The sequence below is a fragment of the Mustela erminea genome, chromosome 13 (assembly GCF_009829155.1).
Source record: "Mustela erminea isolate mMusErm1 chromosome 13, mMusErm1.Pri, whole genome shotgun sequence".
Taxonomy (NCBI): Eukaryota; Metazoa; Chordata; class Mammalia; order Carnivora; family Mustelidae; genus Mustela; species Mustela erminea.
The window spans coordinates 49,560,305-49,576,716 of record NC_045626.1 but is presented as its reverse complement, the minus strand read 5'-3'; the positions used below and the strand labels follow the sequence as shown (position 1 = coordinate 49,576,716).

The window sequence follows — 16,412 nt, the reverse complement described above, 5'->3', positions numbered from 1 at the left end:
ACCACTTTCTCAGAACTGGCTCTCTCAGTAGTTTCTTTATTGATTCTTTGTGAGCTTTCTTTCACCAGCAGTTAGGAGAGCGTGAGCTTTCCAGGGTTAAGCTCTGGAATTCTATTACTTAATACCATGAGGGGTAAAAGCAGCTTTGAGAAGCTTCATACTTTATAATATGGAAAAGAGAAAAGGCACAGAGAATTGTAACAAAGAGAATGTGAAGCATGTAATGTTTTGTATCTTCAGTTTTCTTAAACTTAGATCTGTATAAGAACCCTTCTTATACATTCTTCCTATTTTTACAGTATATTTGTGGTGTTTACTATTCAGTATCAAAATGAAAATATGTGTAGTGCATTACCTATAGCATTAAAAGTATGCACCATATTGTAAGTTTTACTGTTCTCTGAAAGAAGCCTTCCACATCTCTGCAATACTTTACACAATGTTTTAAACCCATTTGATACATTTAAACCCATTTGATACACTTGCACATCTAATGGGAATGTTATTACCCAGAAACATTGTGTTTTGCTTACATGAATGTGATCATACTTGTCCTTAGGGAAGGAGAATCAATATCAGTGCACAGAAAGGATGACACAACCTTTGTAGTTATAAACAGGCATTTATATGGTAACCACAGGTAGGCGTGGGTTCTACAAATAAAATAGGTGTTTTGGTAACTTATCATACCTTCTTTCTCAAAATGGAATATTTCTTCTAGAAACAGAGTGGTATTGTATTTTTCAAGGGCCCCTTTTTTATGCTGCTTTGTGAACACTAAGTTCTAACTACAGTTTTCTTATTAGCATAGTAAAATAATTCAATAGCAGTCACTGAATGTAGTGCTGAGGAATTTGGGGCTTTTTGTTTCTTTTTGGGTTTTTTGGTGGAGAAGTACCTGTTCCTTCAGGTTAGTCCAGAGTCATACTCAGAAATTTTTAAGGGAGAATTTCACCTCTAATTATCTAATTTATCAAACCTACATGAAAGTCACTGGTATTGTAGAGATCCCTCCTTCGGCACTATGTAGCATGTAAAAGCAGAACCAACATTTTAAAGTATTTAAGTACCATGATATTAACACGATAGTTAACATAATATTAAAAGGAACGTATTCTGGAATCTGAGTTCTCAAAGCAAAGAGTACTACTAATAACTAGGTGTAGACATCAGGATTGCCCAGTTCTTCACAGTACTAACTCTTGTTTCCTGGAGAGTTGAGACTCTGTCCAAATGGAAAAGATGAGGTAGAATACTTGGCAGCCAGCAGTTACCAGAATAGCCACCAGTCCCACAATATTGATCTTAGTGTGCGCATTAACGCCATTCTTGTTTGGGGGCGGGGGGGGGGGCGAATAGCAGCCTGCCCAGACTCTGCATTGTGTGCAGAACTCTCAAGTAAAGACTTTTTAGTCATTTAAAAAAAGAGAATTCCTGGTAGAAAGTTGTTCTGCCTTAAATGTTTTATACTTTCTGTATCCATTTGAGAAGTATCTGAAGTTGAAATCTTCGCAGTGAAGGCGAAGATAGGTCTGTTCCTTTATGACACATATTACAGCTTAGTTAGGAACAGACAGGCTAATCTGTATCCTATAATTTTGTCTCATTAGTCGTTTCATGGGAGCCTCCCTTTAAACTGGTCTGGGAGGTTTTTTGGAAAGCTCTAGAACATGGTTTGAGTTTTCTTTGTCTGCAGGCCAGAGATAGAGCCAGCCCTCCAGCAAATTCCAGGACTTTATTGTGAGGTTCTTGTAGGTCATTATCAAGGTCTGAAATTTAAATAGAAGCTAGATTGTTGGTCCCTGTGCCTTGAGACAAAACAGTTAATAGCAAAAGCTGTTAAATAGGCAGAGGCTAACATTTTCTTTTCTTTTTTTTTTTTTATTTATTTGACAGAGAGAGATCACAAGCAGGCATAGAGGCAGGCAGAGAGAGAGGAGGAAGCAGGCTCCCTGCTGAGTGGAGAGCCCGATGTGGGGCTCGATCCCAGGACTCTGAGATGATGACCTGAGCCGAAGGCAGTGGCTTAACCCACTGAGCTACCCAGGTGCCCCTAAAATTTTCTTTTGGTTCCAAGATGGAAGAAGTTCTTATTTTAAAAATCATATAAGGACTCAGCAACTCCTAGCAGAACTGGAGTGATATTTTTTACTAATTGATATTTTCTACTAGTGAACCTTAACGTAAATCAGTCATTGAGCTTTACGTCTTGACACTGCCCATCTGAGTCAGCTGATAGGACTTCTCACAGCTCTGATTGAAATGGTTTGACAGGGGGCGCCTGGGTGGCTCAGTGGGTTAAGCCACTGCCTTCGGCTCAGGTTATGATCCCAGGGACCTGGGATGGAGTCCCACATCGGGCTCTCTGCTCAGCAGGGAGCCTGCTTCCTCCTTTCTCTGCCTGCCTCTCTGCCTACTTGTGATCTCTCTCTGTCAAATAAATAAATAAAATCTTAAAAAAAAAAAAAAGAAATGGTTTGATAGACTTGATTTGGGCTTTGATATAATTGAACGTAAGGCCCATTTATATTGGGCCTTGTGTGGCCACTGAGAAATGGAAAGTAAATGGAAACTGTATTGGCCTACCATTAATATTTCTTGAGAGAGAGCAGGTTAGAGATCTCACTGTTGTATAAGCTATAGATAATGTGTCTAGACTTGTCACTTGAATTATGTACAGACTTTTGGGTTACTTTAGTTTTCAGAGTTTTATTTGGTTGTTTGCCTATCTCTGCTATGGGCAGTGAAGGCATTGATGAATCTTCAGAGCTTTACAAACTTTGCAGTTTGAAGTGTTTCGCCTACACCTATGTCAGTTTTAGCATGTGGGTATGTACCCACCCATCTGAAAAGATAAATGCATAAGACTAAGAGTTTTGTTTTGTTTTAGAAAGGAACGTAATAACATTTTTTTTAAGATTTTATTTATTTATTTGACAGAGATCACAAGTAGGCAGAGAGGCAGGCAGAGAGAGAGGAGGGATGCAGGCTCCCCGCTGAGCAGGGAGCCCGCTGCAGGGCTCGATCCCAGGAGGCTGGGATCATGACCTGAGCTGAACGCAAAGGCTTTAACCCACTGAGCCACCCAGGTGCCCCAAGACTAAGAGTTTTCAATATGATTAACTTTTTTTATGTGAAAAAATCTGCTGAAGTGGTCCTCAAAGGCATGAGCTGTGCTCTTAATTGTGACACTTTGTACTTTGTGGGCCTGACAAATAGGGCAGCTCTTTAAATATCATTGAGCATATTGGAAAATTTAGAGCATACTCATCACTCTGTTGTTTTTAGAATCCCCTCTGTTTGTGATTCTAGCCATGGTTATGTTATGCAAGCAAGATTAAAAAAAGTCTAATCTCTGGTGCTGCAAGGCAGCGATCTAGGAAGGACTGCAGAAATGGTACAAAAAGTACCCATAGGCCATGGATTTGGAGCCTGATTCTGAAGAAGGACAAAGTCTAAAAGAGTTGCCCAGGAGACTGGTTAATTGATAAGATAAAGATAAGAGCAAAGATAGAATGAAAAATGGCCTAACCTTTCTGTGTCATTATCCAGAGTCATAGAAACTAATAATCATTTCTGTTAATTATTAATAACATTAAAATCTTTGCTCCTTTAGAAACGACAGCTCTCATCTCATTTTATGTGGTCAAGATTTACACAAAAGCATAAAATAGTCAGTATATTCATAAATGTAAACAGTTCTTTAAAGAGAAAATGTGCTTTGATGAGGGCAGTGATTATTACCACCTGACAGAATGTATGGAAGGCAAAGAACATTTTCCTACCCTTGAGAACGGACTGAATCCCAGGAACTTAATTTTGTCTTTCTGAGTTAATCAAGTTCCCTCCTCTTAAATGTTTTTAAACTTTAAATATACGTTAATATTTATGTTTTAATATATCAAATAGTATGTTTATTTTTTTTAAATCAGAAATGCTGGGTTAAACCCAAGCATTTGTATTTTTATTTTATTTAAAGATTTTATTTATTTGACAGAGAGAAAGATCACAAGTAGGCAGAGAGGCAGGCAAAGAGAGAGGGGGAAGCAGGCTCCCTGCTGAGCAGACAGCCCAACGCGGGGCTCAATCTCAGGACCCTGAGATCATGACCTGAGCCGAAGGCAGAGGCTTAACCTCTGAGCCACCCAGGCACCCCTCAAATAGTATGTTTAATGGCAGTATTAATGTTTTAAAACTAGTCTTTAAAATAATTTTATCAAGTACTTTAAAAGTACACACTGATTTCATCATCCTAATTTGAGTGTTCTGAAGGATAAATGTGTTTATATATAGTGAGAGAGACTTAGGTTGAAAACACATAGGAATTGGATGGCTCAGTGGGTTAAGCCTCTGCCTTCGGCTCAGGTCATGATCTCAGGGTCCTTGGATTGAGCCCTGCATCGGGCTCTCTGCTCAGCAGGGAACCTGCTCCCCCACCCTGCCTGCCTCTCTGCCTACTTGTGATCTCTGTCTGTTAAATAAATAAATAAATAAAATCTTCAAAACACACACACATACATAGGAATGATATAGTGGTTAGGTACTTCTTATTTCTTTCCATATCTGAATTTTAATGTCTTTAGAAGTTTCTTAAGGAAACTACAGATTATTGAAACTTTACCAAGTAGCATAGGAGTATTCAGTAGAGTCACATAATTTGCAGTATTGTCTGAGGTTTAAATATAGAGAGAGAGAGACATTGGCTATTTAATCACAACTTGATTTAGTTCACCTGTGTTTGTTTAAGTAATCCTAAATCTTTGTAGGGGTAACAACATAACCTGTATTGGTTAGGAAATTCCAGTTAATTTAGGCTTTTGTAGGCCAAAAAGAAGTCTTGCATTTACTAAAATAAATAATTTGTATTTTACATTAATTAGATGTATTAGGGAAAAGAGATTTAAAATGTAAATTTTTGGTATTTATTTTACTGAAGGATATTAAGTCCTCTAAATCTCCTTAAAAGTATGAGTACAGAAGGTTTTCTTACTATCTTTTAATTTATAACCATAGCTGTAAGTAACCTTTTTAACTAAAGCAAAAGAGCTGACAGGTAATATCTCTGCTTTGCTGTGGACATACTTTCTTTGTCCTGTAACTCAGCTGGGACACTGAGATCCTTAAAATTAGATTCTTTTCTTTTTAACTTTTTTTTTCTGAAGGAAAGTTTTTAAAAAATTATTAGTAAATAGGAGTACTATGTAAGTCTGTTAGTTTTTATGTACTAGGTTATATATTCTTTTTCTTCAGAAACCAGATGTCTGATAATTTAGTTGAATAAGATATATGAACCTATTCCAGGTAGAAAACTGCTTTACAGTTTAGTCTGCTAAACCCTAATTCAATATCCAACATTTGTGAAAATTAAAAGTTTAAATGATGGCACTTTTTTAAAGTAATAACTCTGGAACCTGTATTTCTCCCAGTTTGGGGAGAAAATGGTTATATTCAAAGCATTTGGAGTTGTGGCTTATTTCTTTCTTAATTGTCCAAAAAGAGTTTTTCACAGCTCTCCCAGAAATATAAGAACTTAGTGATGCTGGGGCACCTGGGTGACTCAGTTAGTTGGTTAAACGTCCCAACTCTTTTTTTTTTTTTAAGATTTTATTTATTTATTTAACAGACAGAGAATACAAGTAGGCAGAGAGGCAGGCAGAGAGAGAGAGGAAAGCAGACTCCCTGCTGAGCAGAGAGCCTGATGGGGGGCTCAATCCCACAACCCTGAAATCATGACCTGAGCCGAAGGCAGAGGCTTAACCCTCCGAGCCACCCAGGTGCCCAAGCATCCCAGCTCTTGATTTTGGCTCAGATCATTATCTCAGGGTCCTGAGATTGAGCCCTGGGTCAGACTCCATGCTCAGCTGGGAGTCTGCTTAAGAGTCTCTCTCTCTCCCTCTGTCCCTCCACACTTACCGCCACAACCACCCCCAACAGTGTGTATGTGCTCTCAAAAAAAAAAAAAAAGGAATTTAGTGGTGTCTTTAAACAATTTAAGAAGGACTCTAATATACTTGAGAGATTTTATACTTTCCTAGAATCTCTCAAGACACGCAGTTGACTTAAATTTTATGCCTCATACTAATATACTCATTACTTTTTGGCGAAATCTGCAACTCCTACAGCCATACTACTTAGGCATCAGAAAGACTGCTGCCTGATTCCTACTCCCTGACCCATAATTCAGTGGGCTTTCACAAAAACAAACAAACAAAAAAAGAGCCTAATACTCAGTCAACAGAAGAAATTATTAATATTAAAATTGATAGCTTTTTATCAGAAGTTATTAGGCAAACTAGAGATTATACAGGACACTTATTTACCAAGGAAAGGAAACATTCTCACTGCTCAAAAAAGGCATGTAGAAACCCATTTCACTGAGGGCTCAAGAGTAAAACACAGACTCATATCTATACAGATGCTTTCAGCTTCCCATGTACTCAGTTGTCATTGGTTTATTTGTCTTCCAGGGAGCAGCAGTTTCCTTTTAAAGAGTTTTGTGTCTTAGAATTGTACCCTTCCCAGTTCATGTGCAGTACATAACTAAGCTTTGTAATTCCAAAGGGTTACATTAAGAACGAAGAAAAATAGAGGCGCCTGGGTGGCTCAATGGGTTGAGGCCTCTGCCTTCGGCTCAGGTAGTGATCTCAGGGTCCTGGGATCAAGCCCCACGTAGGGCTCTCTGCTCAGCGGGGAGCCTGCTTCCTCCTATCTCTCTGCCTGCCTCTCTGCCTACTTGTGATCTCTGTCTGTCAAGTGAATGAATAAAATCTTTAGAGGAAAAAAACAAAAGAATGAAGAAAAATAGACCTAAGTAGCTTATGTGGAAAAGAACACAGGATGAAAAGAGACACATGAAGCTAGAATTAACAACAAAACAGCTACATAAATACCAAATAAAATAGAATTTAAGGCACAAAGCTTAAGTAGGATAAAGGATACTGCATTAACGAGTCACCAAGATGTCGTGAACTCCTATGCATTCAAAATCTATTAAGAAAAAAAGCAGTCTCCCACTGTGGTGCTCGGTGAAGACCTGGCCAAAGTACAGCGAGCTGTGTGCATGCTGAGCAACGCCACAGCCATTGCTGAGGCCTGGGCTCACCTGGACTGTAAGGTTGACCTGAGGTTCTTTGAACAAGCATGCCTTTGTTCACTGGTATGTGTGGGAGGGCATGGAGGAAGGAGAGTTTTCTGAGGCCCGTGAGGACATGACTGCTCTTGAGAGGGATTCTGAGGAGGTTGGAGAGGTTAGTGCTGAGGGAGAGGAGGGTATTAGCCTTTCTCTACGATTTTACACTCTGTTGTCTTAGGACTGTCATATTTCTGTTCTGGAGGCTGTCTGTTGTGGCTCTAACTTGTTTCTATTTAAAAGCTAAAAGAAAAAATTTATAAAATTATGAGAAGTTGGCAGATCATAAATTTTAATGAGTTATTTTCAAGTGCCTTAATCAAAACTGATGGGATGATTAGTAAGTATATGGAAGATTTGAACAACAAAAATAATCTTGATTTACTGATGGATAAAGCAGACCAGTATTAAGAAGTATATGATAGATTTGAACAATAAAAGTAATAAGCCTATTGTAGTATATATGGAAACTTGTACACAAGAAATAGAGATAATTATTCTGTTTTAATACATATGGAACATTCACAAAATTTGACTGTGTACTAGGCCATACAGGAAATCTTAGCAAATTTGAAAGATTCTATATCATGCAGAGCACATTCTCTGGCCACAGTGCAATTAAATTAGAACTATAAAAAGGATGGCTTAAAGGAGGTAACTTACCAAGTTGAAAAGCTTTCCCTAGGAATTAAAGAGGAAATCAAAAATGGAAGCTCTAAATTTGCTGTGAAGATATTGTATAGCAGAACTGTATTATAATGTCAGATGTGTGGGTTACAAATACAGTGAGAAGTAAAGAGAAAAGTACACGTTTAACTACATTAATGAAAAATTTAAGAATGACGAATTGAAATACCATTCAAGAAGCTAGGTACAGAATCTTAAGAAAGTAGAAGTAAATAATAATTATACAAATTGATGAAGTAGAGCAAGGAAAATATAGGACTTCAGTAAAACCAAAATCTGTTTCTTTTTAAAGAAAATTTATATAGAAACAATTTATAAAAAATTTTATAGAGCAGGTCTGAAAGGAAAAAAGGTGAAAAGGTACCAGTAAACAATAAGATGAATAAATAACAAAAATGGGCATAATTGAAAACATAGAAATAGTGAATATATGTAAGATAATATATTCTGAACAACTTCTGCTGATATCTTTTTAAATCTAAAGAAATAGTAACTCTGTAGAAAAATCTAATCACCAAATAGACTCAGAAAGAAATAGAAAACTTGAATAAACAAGTAATTATTAGAGAAATTGTAGTCAGAAAATGATACCTTTTGAATGACATCAGGCTGATTTTTTTACTCTCATACTATCAGCTCTTCGAGGAATAGATGTAAGTGAAAATTTTCAGAGGTAAGAAGAAGAAGAAAAGCAACCAGGTCCTTAATATGAGATTGATGTAACTTTTAAATAAAATCCCAGTAAGGATAGAACAGGAAAGTATATATATATCAGTCTCACAAATAGAGATGAAAAAAATTTAACTCAATAAATCAAAAGTAATTATTTTATTTAAGTATAGGCTAAATAGGATTTATCCCAGGAATGTAAGTTCAACATCAGAAATATTAATACCAAATTAACAGCCTTAAGGTTTAAAGGTTTAAATATTTTAAAACTATATTATATCTCATATGACAAGAAATTCTTACAGTAAAATCTAATGTTCAGTACAAAAACAAATCAGAAGTAGAAGGGGATATTCCTAACTTAAGGGGGTTAATAAAAACTCTGTGGCAAGTATCATACATAATGATCAAACTTTGAGAAATATTCCTAGTAAACTCAAGAACAAGGCATGGATGTCTACTAACAATATTTCTGTTCAACGTAATAGTGGTGGACCTAGTCATTTCAATATAAGCTACAGAGTGCTGAGAGTGAATTCACTGGAGCAGGGGTCGGCAAATCTGGTTTCCCACCTGTTTGGGTTTTTTTGGTTGTTGGTTTTTTAAAAGATTTTATTTATTTATTTGACAGAGAAAGAGAGATCACAGGCAGGCAGTGAGAGAGAGAGAGAGAGAAGCAGGCTCCCTGCTGAGCAGGGGGCCCGACACGGGGCTTGATCCCAGGACCCTGAGATCATGACCTGAGCCAAAGGCAAGACTCAACCCACCGAGCCACCCAGGCACCCTTCCTACCTGTTTTTATAAGTGAGTTTTAGTGGAGCCCACAGCGGCTTTCTATTTATCTGCATGTTGTCAGTGGCTGCTTCTGCACGGGCACAGCAGAAGGCAGTGGTTGTGATGGAGACTGTAGGACCCACAGAGCCTAAAATAATTTACTAACTGGCCCTTTGCAGGAATTTGCCAACCCCCGCACTAGTGCTACATGTATTAAGTTGTATAAATTTCAAACATAATGTCATGTGAAAATAGCTTATTGCAGAATAATATGTATCAGATAGAGTTTGAACACATGCAAAATATCTCAGTGTATTATTTATGGATACTACTTATGTAGTATTAGTATAAATGTTCATGACAATCATAAACACCAAATGCACGGTAGCATTTACCACAGTAGAAGGAAAGATGGGGGGCAGAAAAGGGAGGTTACCAAGGAGGCTTCACCAGTTTCAGTAATAACTCTTTGTTTAACAAACATGGAACAGGTGAAAATGTTAGGATTTGATACATTACTCGATAGGGGGACATGAAAATTACATAACTTACCTGTACTATTTTGAAATTTAAAATTTTTCATAATTTGAAAATTAAATAATTTGATACAGCTAATGTGTTAATGACAAGTCAGTAATATTTTAATGAGAATGCGCTTAGTATTTTTTCTAGTACAGATTTTACTTTCTGTAAAGTGATAGGAAGGAAAAATTTCATATTTTAATTTTACCAGGAATATTATTTACATATACAGTTTATTGACAGAAAGGCACAGAAAGACTAAGAAGAATAGCATGACCCTTATTTAGGTTTAGAGTAATAATCAGGAATGCTGAGGCCTGAGCTGAGATATGCAGTAAAGCTAAGGACAATAAAAGGCCCTTTGTTCAAGAAACAAAGACAACAAAGAAATATTTGACCCATGATGTAACTGGTGTAATTTTTTAAATAGCTAAAGAAAATTAGAAATTAGAAAATACATATTATGGAAGAAAGAGTACAGTTGAGTGTGTCAGTTTGTCTCAGCTCTGTCACTAACTAGCTGTGTGATCTTGCAGAGGTCCTGGTTTTCAGAAGCATAATGTGAAGCAGTTAGCTTGAATGAGCACACTTGTCCCCTCCCGCCTCAGATTCAGTGTCTTGTTGACTCCGGTTTTCAGTCCTTTGTTCCGATCAAAAAATACCTTCCAACAGAAACAAATGTGGGGGACTTAAAGCCTGAGGTAGATGAAGAGTTCGTACACAGCACCTAGCCACTCCAGCGCATTTCTTCAAGCCAGGTGGCTTGTCTGTCCTCACTCCTTAGTGAACTACTTAAGGTCTTCGAACAGGCCAGTCTCTTACTGGGCTCAGAGTCTTGGTACCTCCTTGCATACTCCAACTAGAGATTTGCCCCTGTGCTTTATAGTTGTGTTTTTACCCGATGGTTTTCCTAGAGTTGCCTAGGCAAATGGATAGTGGAGCCTCTTACTGAATTAGCCAACAATGGAGAAGAGCAGGCTTTGTGGGGAAAATTGCTGTGTTTTCCTTTGAACATGAAATCTGATCCAGTGTCAGTTGAATATTCAAATAGAGATAATAGTAGCTTCTTTAAGTATACAGATGTGGAGATTAGGAACACAGTCTAGGTTGAAAGTGTAGATTTGTTATATAGTGTAGTTACCAGCTTATGTATGGTAATTCAAGGAAAAATATAGACTGAAAAGAAAAGAAAACATCATACTGAGTCCTGAAGAAAACCAATTAAATTTAAGGGGTGGGATAGTTAGGGAAGAGGAAGAAGGTTGAAGAGTAGCCAGTGAGATTGGAGGAAAACTGGGAAAGTATGTCCTCATGGAAGCCAAGTACATAGAGTAGGATGAGGACTTGTGGAGGGAAAAAAAGCGTTCATGGGGCCAGGGTAGGGGGTCAAGGAAGGGGTGTTCACTGAATCTAACAATAAGTCATTGGTGATCTTGGCAAAAACACTGTCAGTGAATTGGTGAACTAGGAAGCCACAGATATGGCAAGTGGAGGGGTGAGTTGAAACAGTGAATGTAGCCAATTTTTTGAAGAAGTTTGGCTGTTCAGTGAGGATGGGGAGAGGCTGAGGAGCTCTTTGAGAGTCTCATTGAAACTCAGTTAATTTAGGGAGATTGGGATGTCCAGATGTGCGTGAAGCTAAAGCTTCCAGTTTAATATATTTTTTTCATTGAAGGTGTCAGTAGTTAATGTACTGAGAGTGAGAGGGTGGTGAAGTAATGCTTCTGATAAGTCGAAAGGATTTGTTGTGGAGAAGAGGAGAGAATAATAGCCTTGGAGAGTAAAGAAGATCGCTGATTAGAGACCAGTTTTAAGGTAGAGGCAAGAGCACAGCTGTGCTACCATCTGCAGAGCTGTGTGGTTTGTATTTTCTTTCAGGCAGTCCACCCACATCCTGCATGGGAAGTCTTAGTGTGGATAGAGGGTGAGTAACTTAGTCTGATCTGGGGTTACCATTTTGCACCGTAGATGTGACAGAAGTGTGGCACAAAGGTGTTGAGGAAGTTGGCAACAAGGTAGTTGAATAGATAAACCAAAAAGGCAGGACCAGGGCTCAGCCACCTGCAGCCACAGGCTAAATCTGACTGCTTGTTTTGTTTTTTTCATTTTAAATGTTTATAAAAGTTCCTGTGTAATATCTTATAATATGCCCCCTTGGCTCACCTAGACTAAAATATGTACCAAGAAAAGTTTGCTGATCCCTTATCTCAACCAAAATAGGGTTACAGTAAAAACAGAATGGGACTGACAGGTGGACATAGAGGGTTCGGGGACTGAAGGTCTCAGTCAGTATCTTGGGATAGCTGAGAATAGGAGACTAAGAATAGGAGGCTGTAGTGAGAGGATTGTGAGTTCAAGGTTTCAGAGCTGGGGCAGCTAGCTGTGCTTGAGCTTTTGGCCATGGTAGTAGGACCACAGTAGAGGCCATGGCTATCCATGGAATTGTCATGGAACTTGAGAGCCTGGGTGGGGATGATGAAGTCACCCAGGAGTTGTAGGAAAGGTCTGGGAATTGTGCCATTCAGATTGGGATGAGGTAGTTAATCTGATAAATAACAAAATCAAAGAGTCAGTCTCTAAAGGGGAGGCACACCAGACTAGAAGGCCAGTGATGTTTAAAAAGGTGAAAGTCAAGCATAGAGAGTCTATCATATGGTTTCACTTAACTTGTGGAGCATAAGGAATAACACAGAGGACATTGGGAAATGGAGAGGAGAAGTGAGTTGCGGGAAATTGGAGGGGGAGACAAACCATGAGAGACTGTGGACTCTAAGAAACAAACTGAGGGTTTTGGAGGGGAGGGGGTTCGGGGTGGGTGAACCTGGTGGTGGGTATTATGGAGGGCATGTATTATAGGGAGCACTGGGTGTGGTGCATAAATAATGAATTTTGGAACACTGAAAAAAAAATAAATAATGAATGAAATGTGGGGAGAAAAAGGTGGGAGTGGCTAGTGAATGTTAGGTAATGGAAGCATATAGCCAAAGGAACTTAGGACGTTCAACTGGATTCCATTCCTAGGGCTTTCAGGTGTCTTACGGGTTGGTCATTCATTTAAAATAAGTCACCTTTCCATTGTTGCTCTAGCTCAGGAAGGCCAAAGCAGGGCATCTTTGTGGATAATAGACTTCAGCGTTCCTCAGTGCTCTAGGGACATAATCAGCCTGACTGCCTTCATGCTGGAAGCCATTCTTATTGACCACCTAGGGGCAGGGTTGTTGAACGACTTTCTCATAAGGGACCTTCAAGTCCTTTCTGATGCCGAGTCTGTGATAATACAAATATGATACAATTTTCTCTAAAATATAAGGAAATAGCCCACTTAATTCACAGATGATTTTTCACTTGTAATTCCTTGTTTATTACTAAGCACCAGCTAGCTCTGTTGCAGGCACTTCGTAGGGCTACAAAAATGAGCATCCCTTGGTGTTATCTATGTATGGACCACTGTCTAGCCATCGTTTCTTTATATATGAGCACGTGGCAGCCATGCTTTGACCTATGTCTGTTTCTGCTCTGCTTCATCTTGACTTCGGAACCACAGATGTAATAGTGCTATGTACCAACATAAATATCTCATGGCATAAAAAAAACTCAAGCCTTTGTTCCTCTGTCTCAGGGCTTGTGTGGTAATGCCTCATACTCAGTGAGCCCTCAGCAAATGTTTTTTTAATTAAAATCTTTCATTTTTACAATAGCATAACCTATACCTTTATGCAAAACTTGAATTTAATGTGTTTTGTGTTTGTGTGCCTATTTTTCAACTAGTTGATGGATTTACAACTGAGTGACAGTAACTTTCGTCGACACATCCTGTTGCAATATCTCATTTTATTCCAGTATCTCAAGGGGCAGGTCAAATTCAAAAGGTAAGTTCATATGGGTGGGTAGTAAATGATTTCTGAACAGCCCTCTCTGAAAGAGGACTCACATACTGATATATTTTTCTTATGTATCAGACACATTTAATGCGTGAGGGTCACATCCCTGAAATCTCCTTTTGCAGCAACTCTGGATAGTCAGAGGCTTTTCTTAGAGATTCTGGATGTGAGGATTGTTGTTTCAGAGAAAGGTGTTGATTAGATCTGCTGTCAGTGGCAGTCAGACGTGCTGAGCACTGAGGTTGCTGGGGTCCTCTGCTGTGTGGGTGCATCTCTGTGCCCGACTTCCACCATTCACCTCTCACCTCACTCAGGCATCTCCAAACCTGATGGGAAGACTAAGCCTGTAATACTTTCATGAGGTGTGAAACGGTCTAAGACATCAGAACTCAAAAAAAGTGAAGTAAATCTTTGAAGAACAGAGGAGTTCCAGTTTCTTTGGGGTTTTAGAAACCCTAATCAGCTCCTCGGCTTCCTAAGTACCTCCACCTGCAGCACAGACCACTGCCTCTTAACCTACCCATAATTGAAGTCGAGTTAATCATTACTTGATGGTGTTTTTAAGTTTGCAAAGCAATGTTGCATTTTTAGTTGTGTGAAAAACGTGCCTTTACTACCTGCTAGCTTTGAGTCCTACTTTCATGACACAGTGGGTGCAGTTCAGCTTTCAGACTTGTGATTTTAAGATGACACATAGCAAGTACTCAATATGTTATTTCTTATCCTTCTGTTGTTGAGTTTCAATATAGCAGGGCAGGAGGAGGAGGGACTTTGGAGCCAGACCTAGGTTTGAATTCAAGCTTTATCTGTATGGTCTCTGTTTAATAAGCATACATTCTCATTCCGAGAAGTAAATGAATAACTCATCTAAAGTGCTCATCCTGGCACAGTAGTTTGTCACCGTTTACTGCCTGGCTATAAAGCATTCGGTGCTAGTGAAAGCTGGAGTAATAGCCCCCATTAACACTTTGGGTCTGCCTTCAGCTTTCTCTAAGGTTTTCTATTCCTGTCTTTTTTGTTGTTGTTATTGTTTTAAGATTTTATTTATCCATTTGACAGAGAGAGATCACAAGTAGGCAGACCGGCAGGCGGGGGTTGGGGGAGGGGGCAGGCTCACTGCTGAGTAGAGCCCAATGTGGGCTCGATCCCAGGACCCTGAGATCATGACCTGAGCCGAAGGCAGAGGCTTAACCCACTGAGCCACCCAGGCGCCCCTCTGTTCTTGTCTTTTGATTGCCTTTTGGAGCAGTGTATCTGAATGTACAACATGGAGAGTAATATGTTATTATTCTCTCTGAGGTTTTCATTCCGTATTAAATTTCTTATTTTAGGAAACACTCATTGCTCTGTTCATAGTTAATCAGACTGATTGTCATCCTCCTTCATATACCTTTGTGTCTTAAATTCTAACCATCTTAAATGAAATGCAAGAATTTTCTCTTATAATCCTCTCATTTGTGATTGTTCTTATCTTGGTAATTTTTGACACTATTTGACACTTTTGGTTAACTTACCTATTATATGCCTTGGGTTTTTATAAGACCGTATATAAGCCTTAAAATTGAATATAGATTGCTGTAACTCAAGCCCGCTTTTGTTGCTTTGTTCCCTAGTTCAAACTATGTTTTAACTGATGAGCAATCACTCTGGATTGAAGATACTACAAAATCAGTGTATCAAGTAAGTTCAACATGCAACAAACCCATGATTGAACAAAATGGAAATTTAGAATTTTCTTTGTTTCAGCCCCAAATAGGAAAATAAGGATAAAGTTAAGCTCAGGTACAAGACCACAAACACTTCTTGGTCCTCTGCCTACAAACCACTCCTATGATGCAGAAAGTTGATGAAAGCTTAGTATATTCTTTCTAATCACAGCTACTATCTGAAAACCCCCCCGATGGAGAAAGATTTTCAAAGATGGTAGAGGTATGTGTTTTATATTTACATAGTATTCTTAGCACCAAATAGAATTTCAAAGGCCTTCATTACACAAATTAATTTCTGTGTTTTTCCCAGCATATATTAAATACTGAAGAAAACTGGAACTCATGGAAAAATGAAGGCTGCCCAAGTTTTGTGAAAGAAAGGTAAATATATACTGAAAGAAAGGTAAATATATACTCATCTCAAGCACTATGAGAAGAAAGACATTTCAAAATATAGTTTGACGTGATTATTTTACATCATGTACAGATGTATATATGTATTTCATAGTAAAAAGCAAATGTTTAACTCTGTAAGAATACAACCGTTTTTACTTCTAGTTGAATCTTTCACCTCAGATTTCTTGTCATTAAGTTTCCAGAACAGATTAATCTATTATTATTGGGAAAAAATGGTATATACCCACTCCTTGTAATTTGTCCCTGGATGTGGCATTTTTGTCTTCTGATGAGTGTTCTATAATAATAGAATACATTTATGTTTTTATGGGAAGAAAACAATAATTGAATTTTCTTTTACATTAAACACTTTTTATGTGTGCTATCCATTTGTAATTCCAGTGTGTTTTATTCACCACAGAACGTCAGACACCAAGCCAACAAGAGTAGCTCGCAAGAGAACAGCACCAGAAGACTTCCTAGGGAAAGGACCCAACAAAAAGATTTTGATGGGAAAGTAGGTTTACCTGTCTCCATATGTAGGATGGTATTTTATTTTTTAAGATGTTAGTGTAAGACCCTCCCCAGTTTCTGTGTTTTTCACATTTTTTGTGTGTTTGATACATACATAGATGACTGAAACAG

The 16,412-nt window shown here is 38.3% G+C and overlaps 1 protein-coding gene across 1 annotated transcript in view; it reads left to right on the top strand.

The window, feature by feature from the left end:
• THOC1 (THO complex 1) overlaps positions 1-16,412 on the top strand; it is a 53,601-nt gene that overhangs the window by 26,615 nt on the left and 10,574 nt on the right. Inside the window, exons 12-16 of the mRNA XM_032310195.1 lie at positions 13,550-13,650; positions 15,276-15,342; positions 15,541-15,591; positions 15,682-15,752; positions 16,189-16,284. Of these exons, the coding sequence (XP_032166086.1) occupies positions 13,550-13,650; positions 15,276-15,342; positions 15,541-15,591; positions 15,682-15,752; positions 16,189-16,284 (386 nt within the window). The remainder of the gene's footprint in view (positions 1-13,549; positions 13,651-15,275; positions 15,343-15,540; positions 15,592-15,681; positions 15,753-16,188; positions 16,285-16,412) is intronic.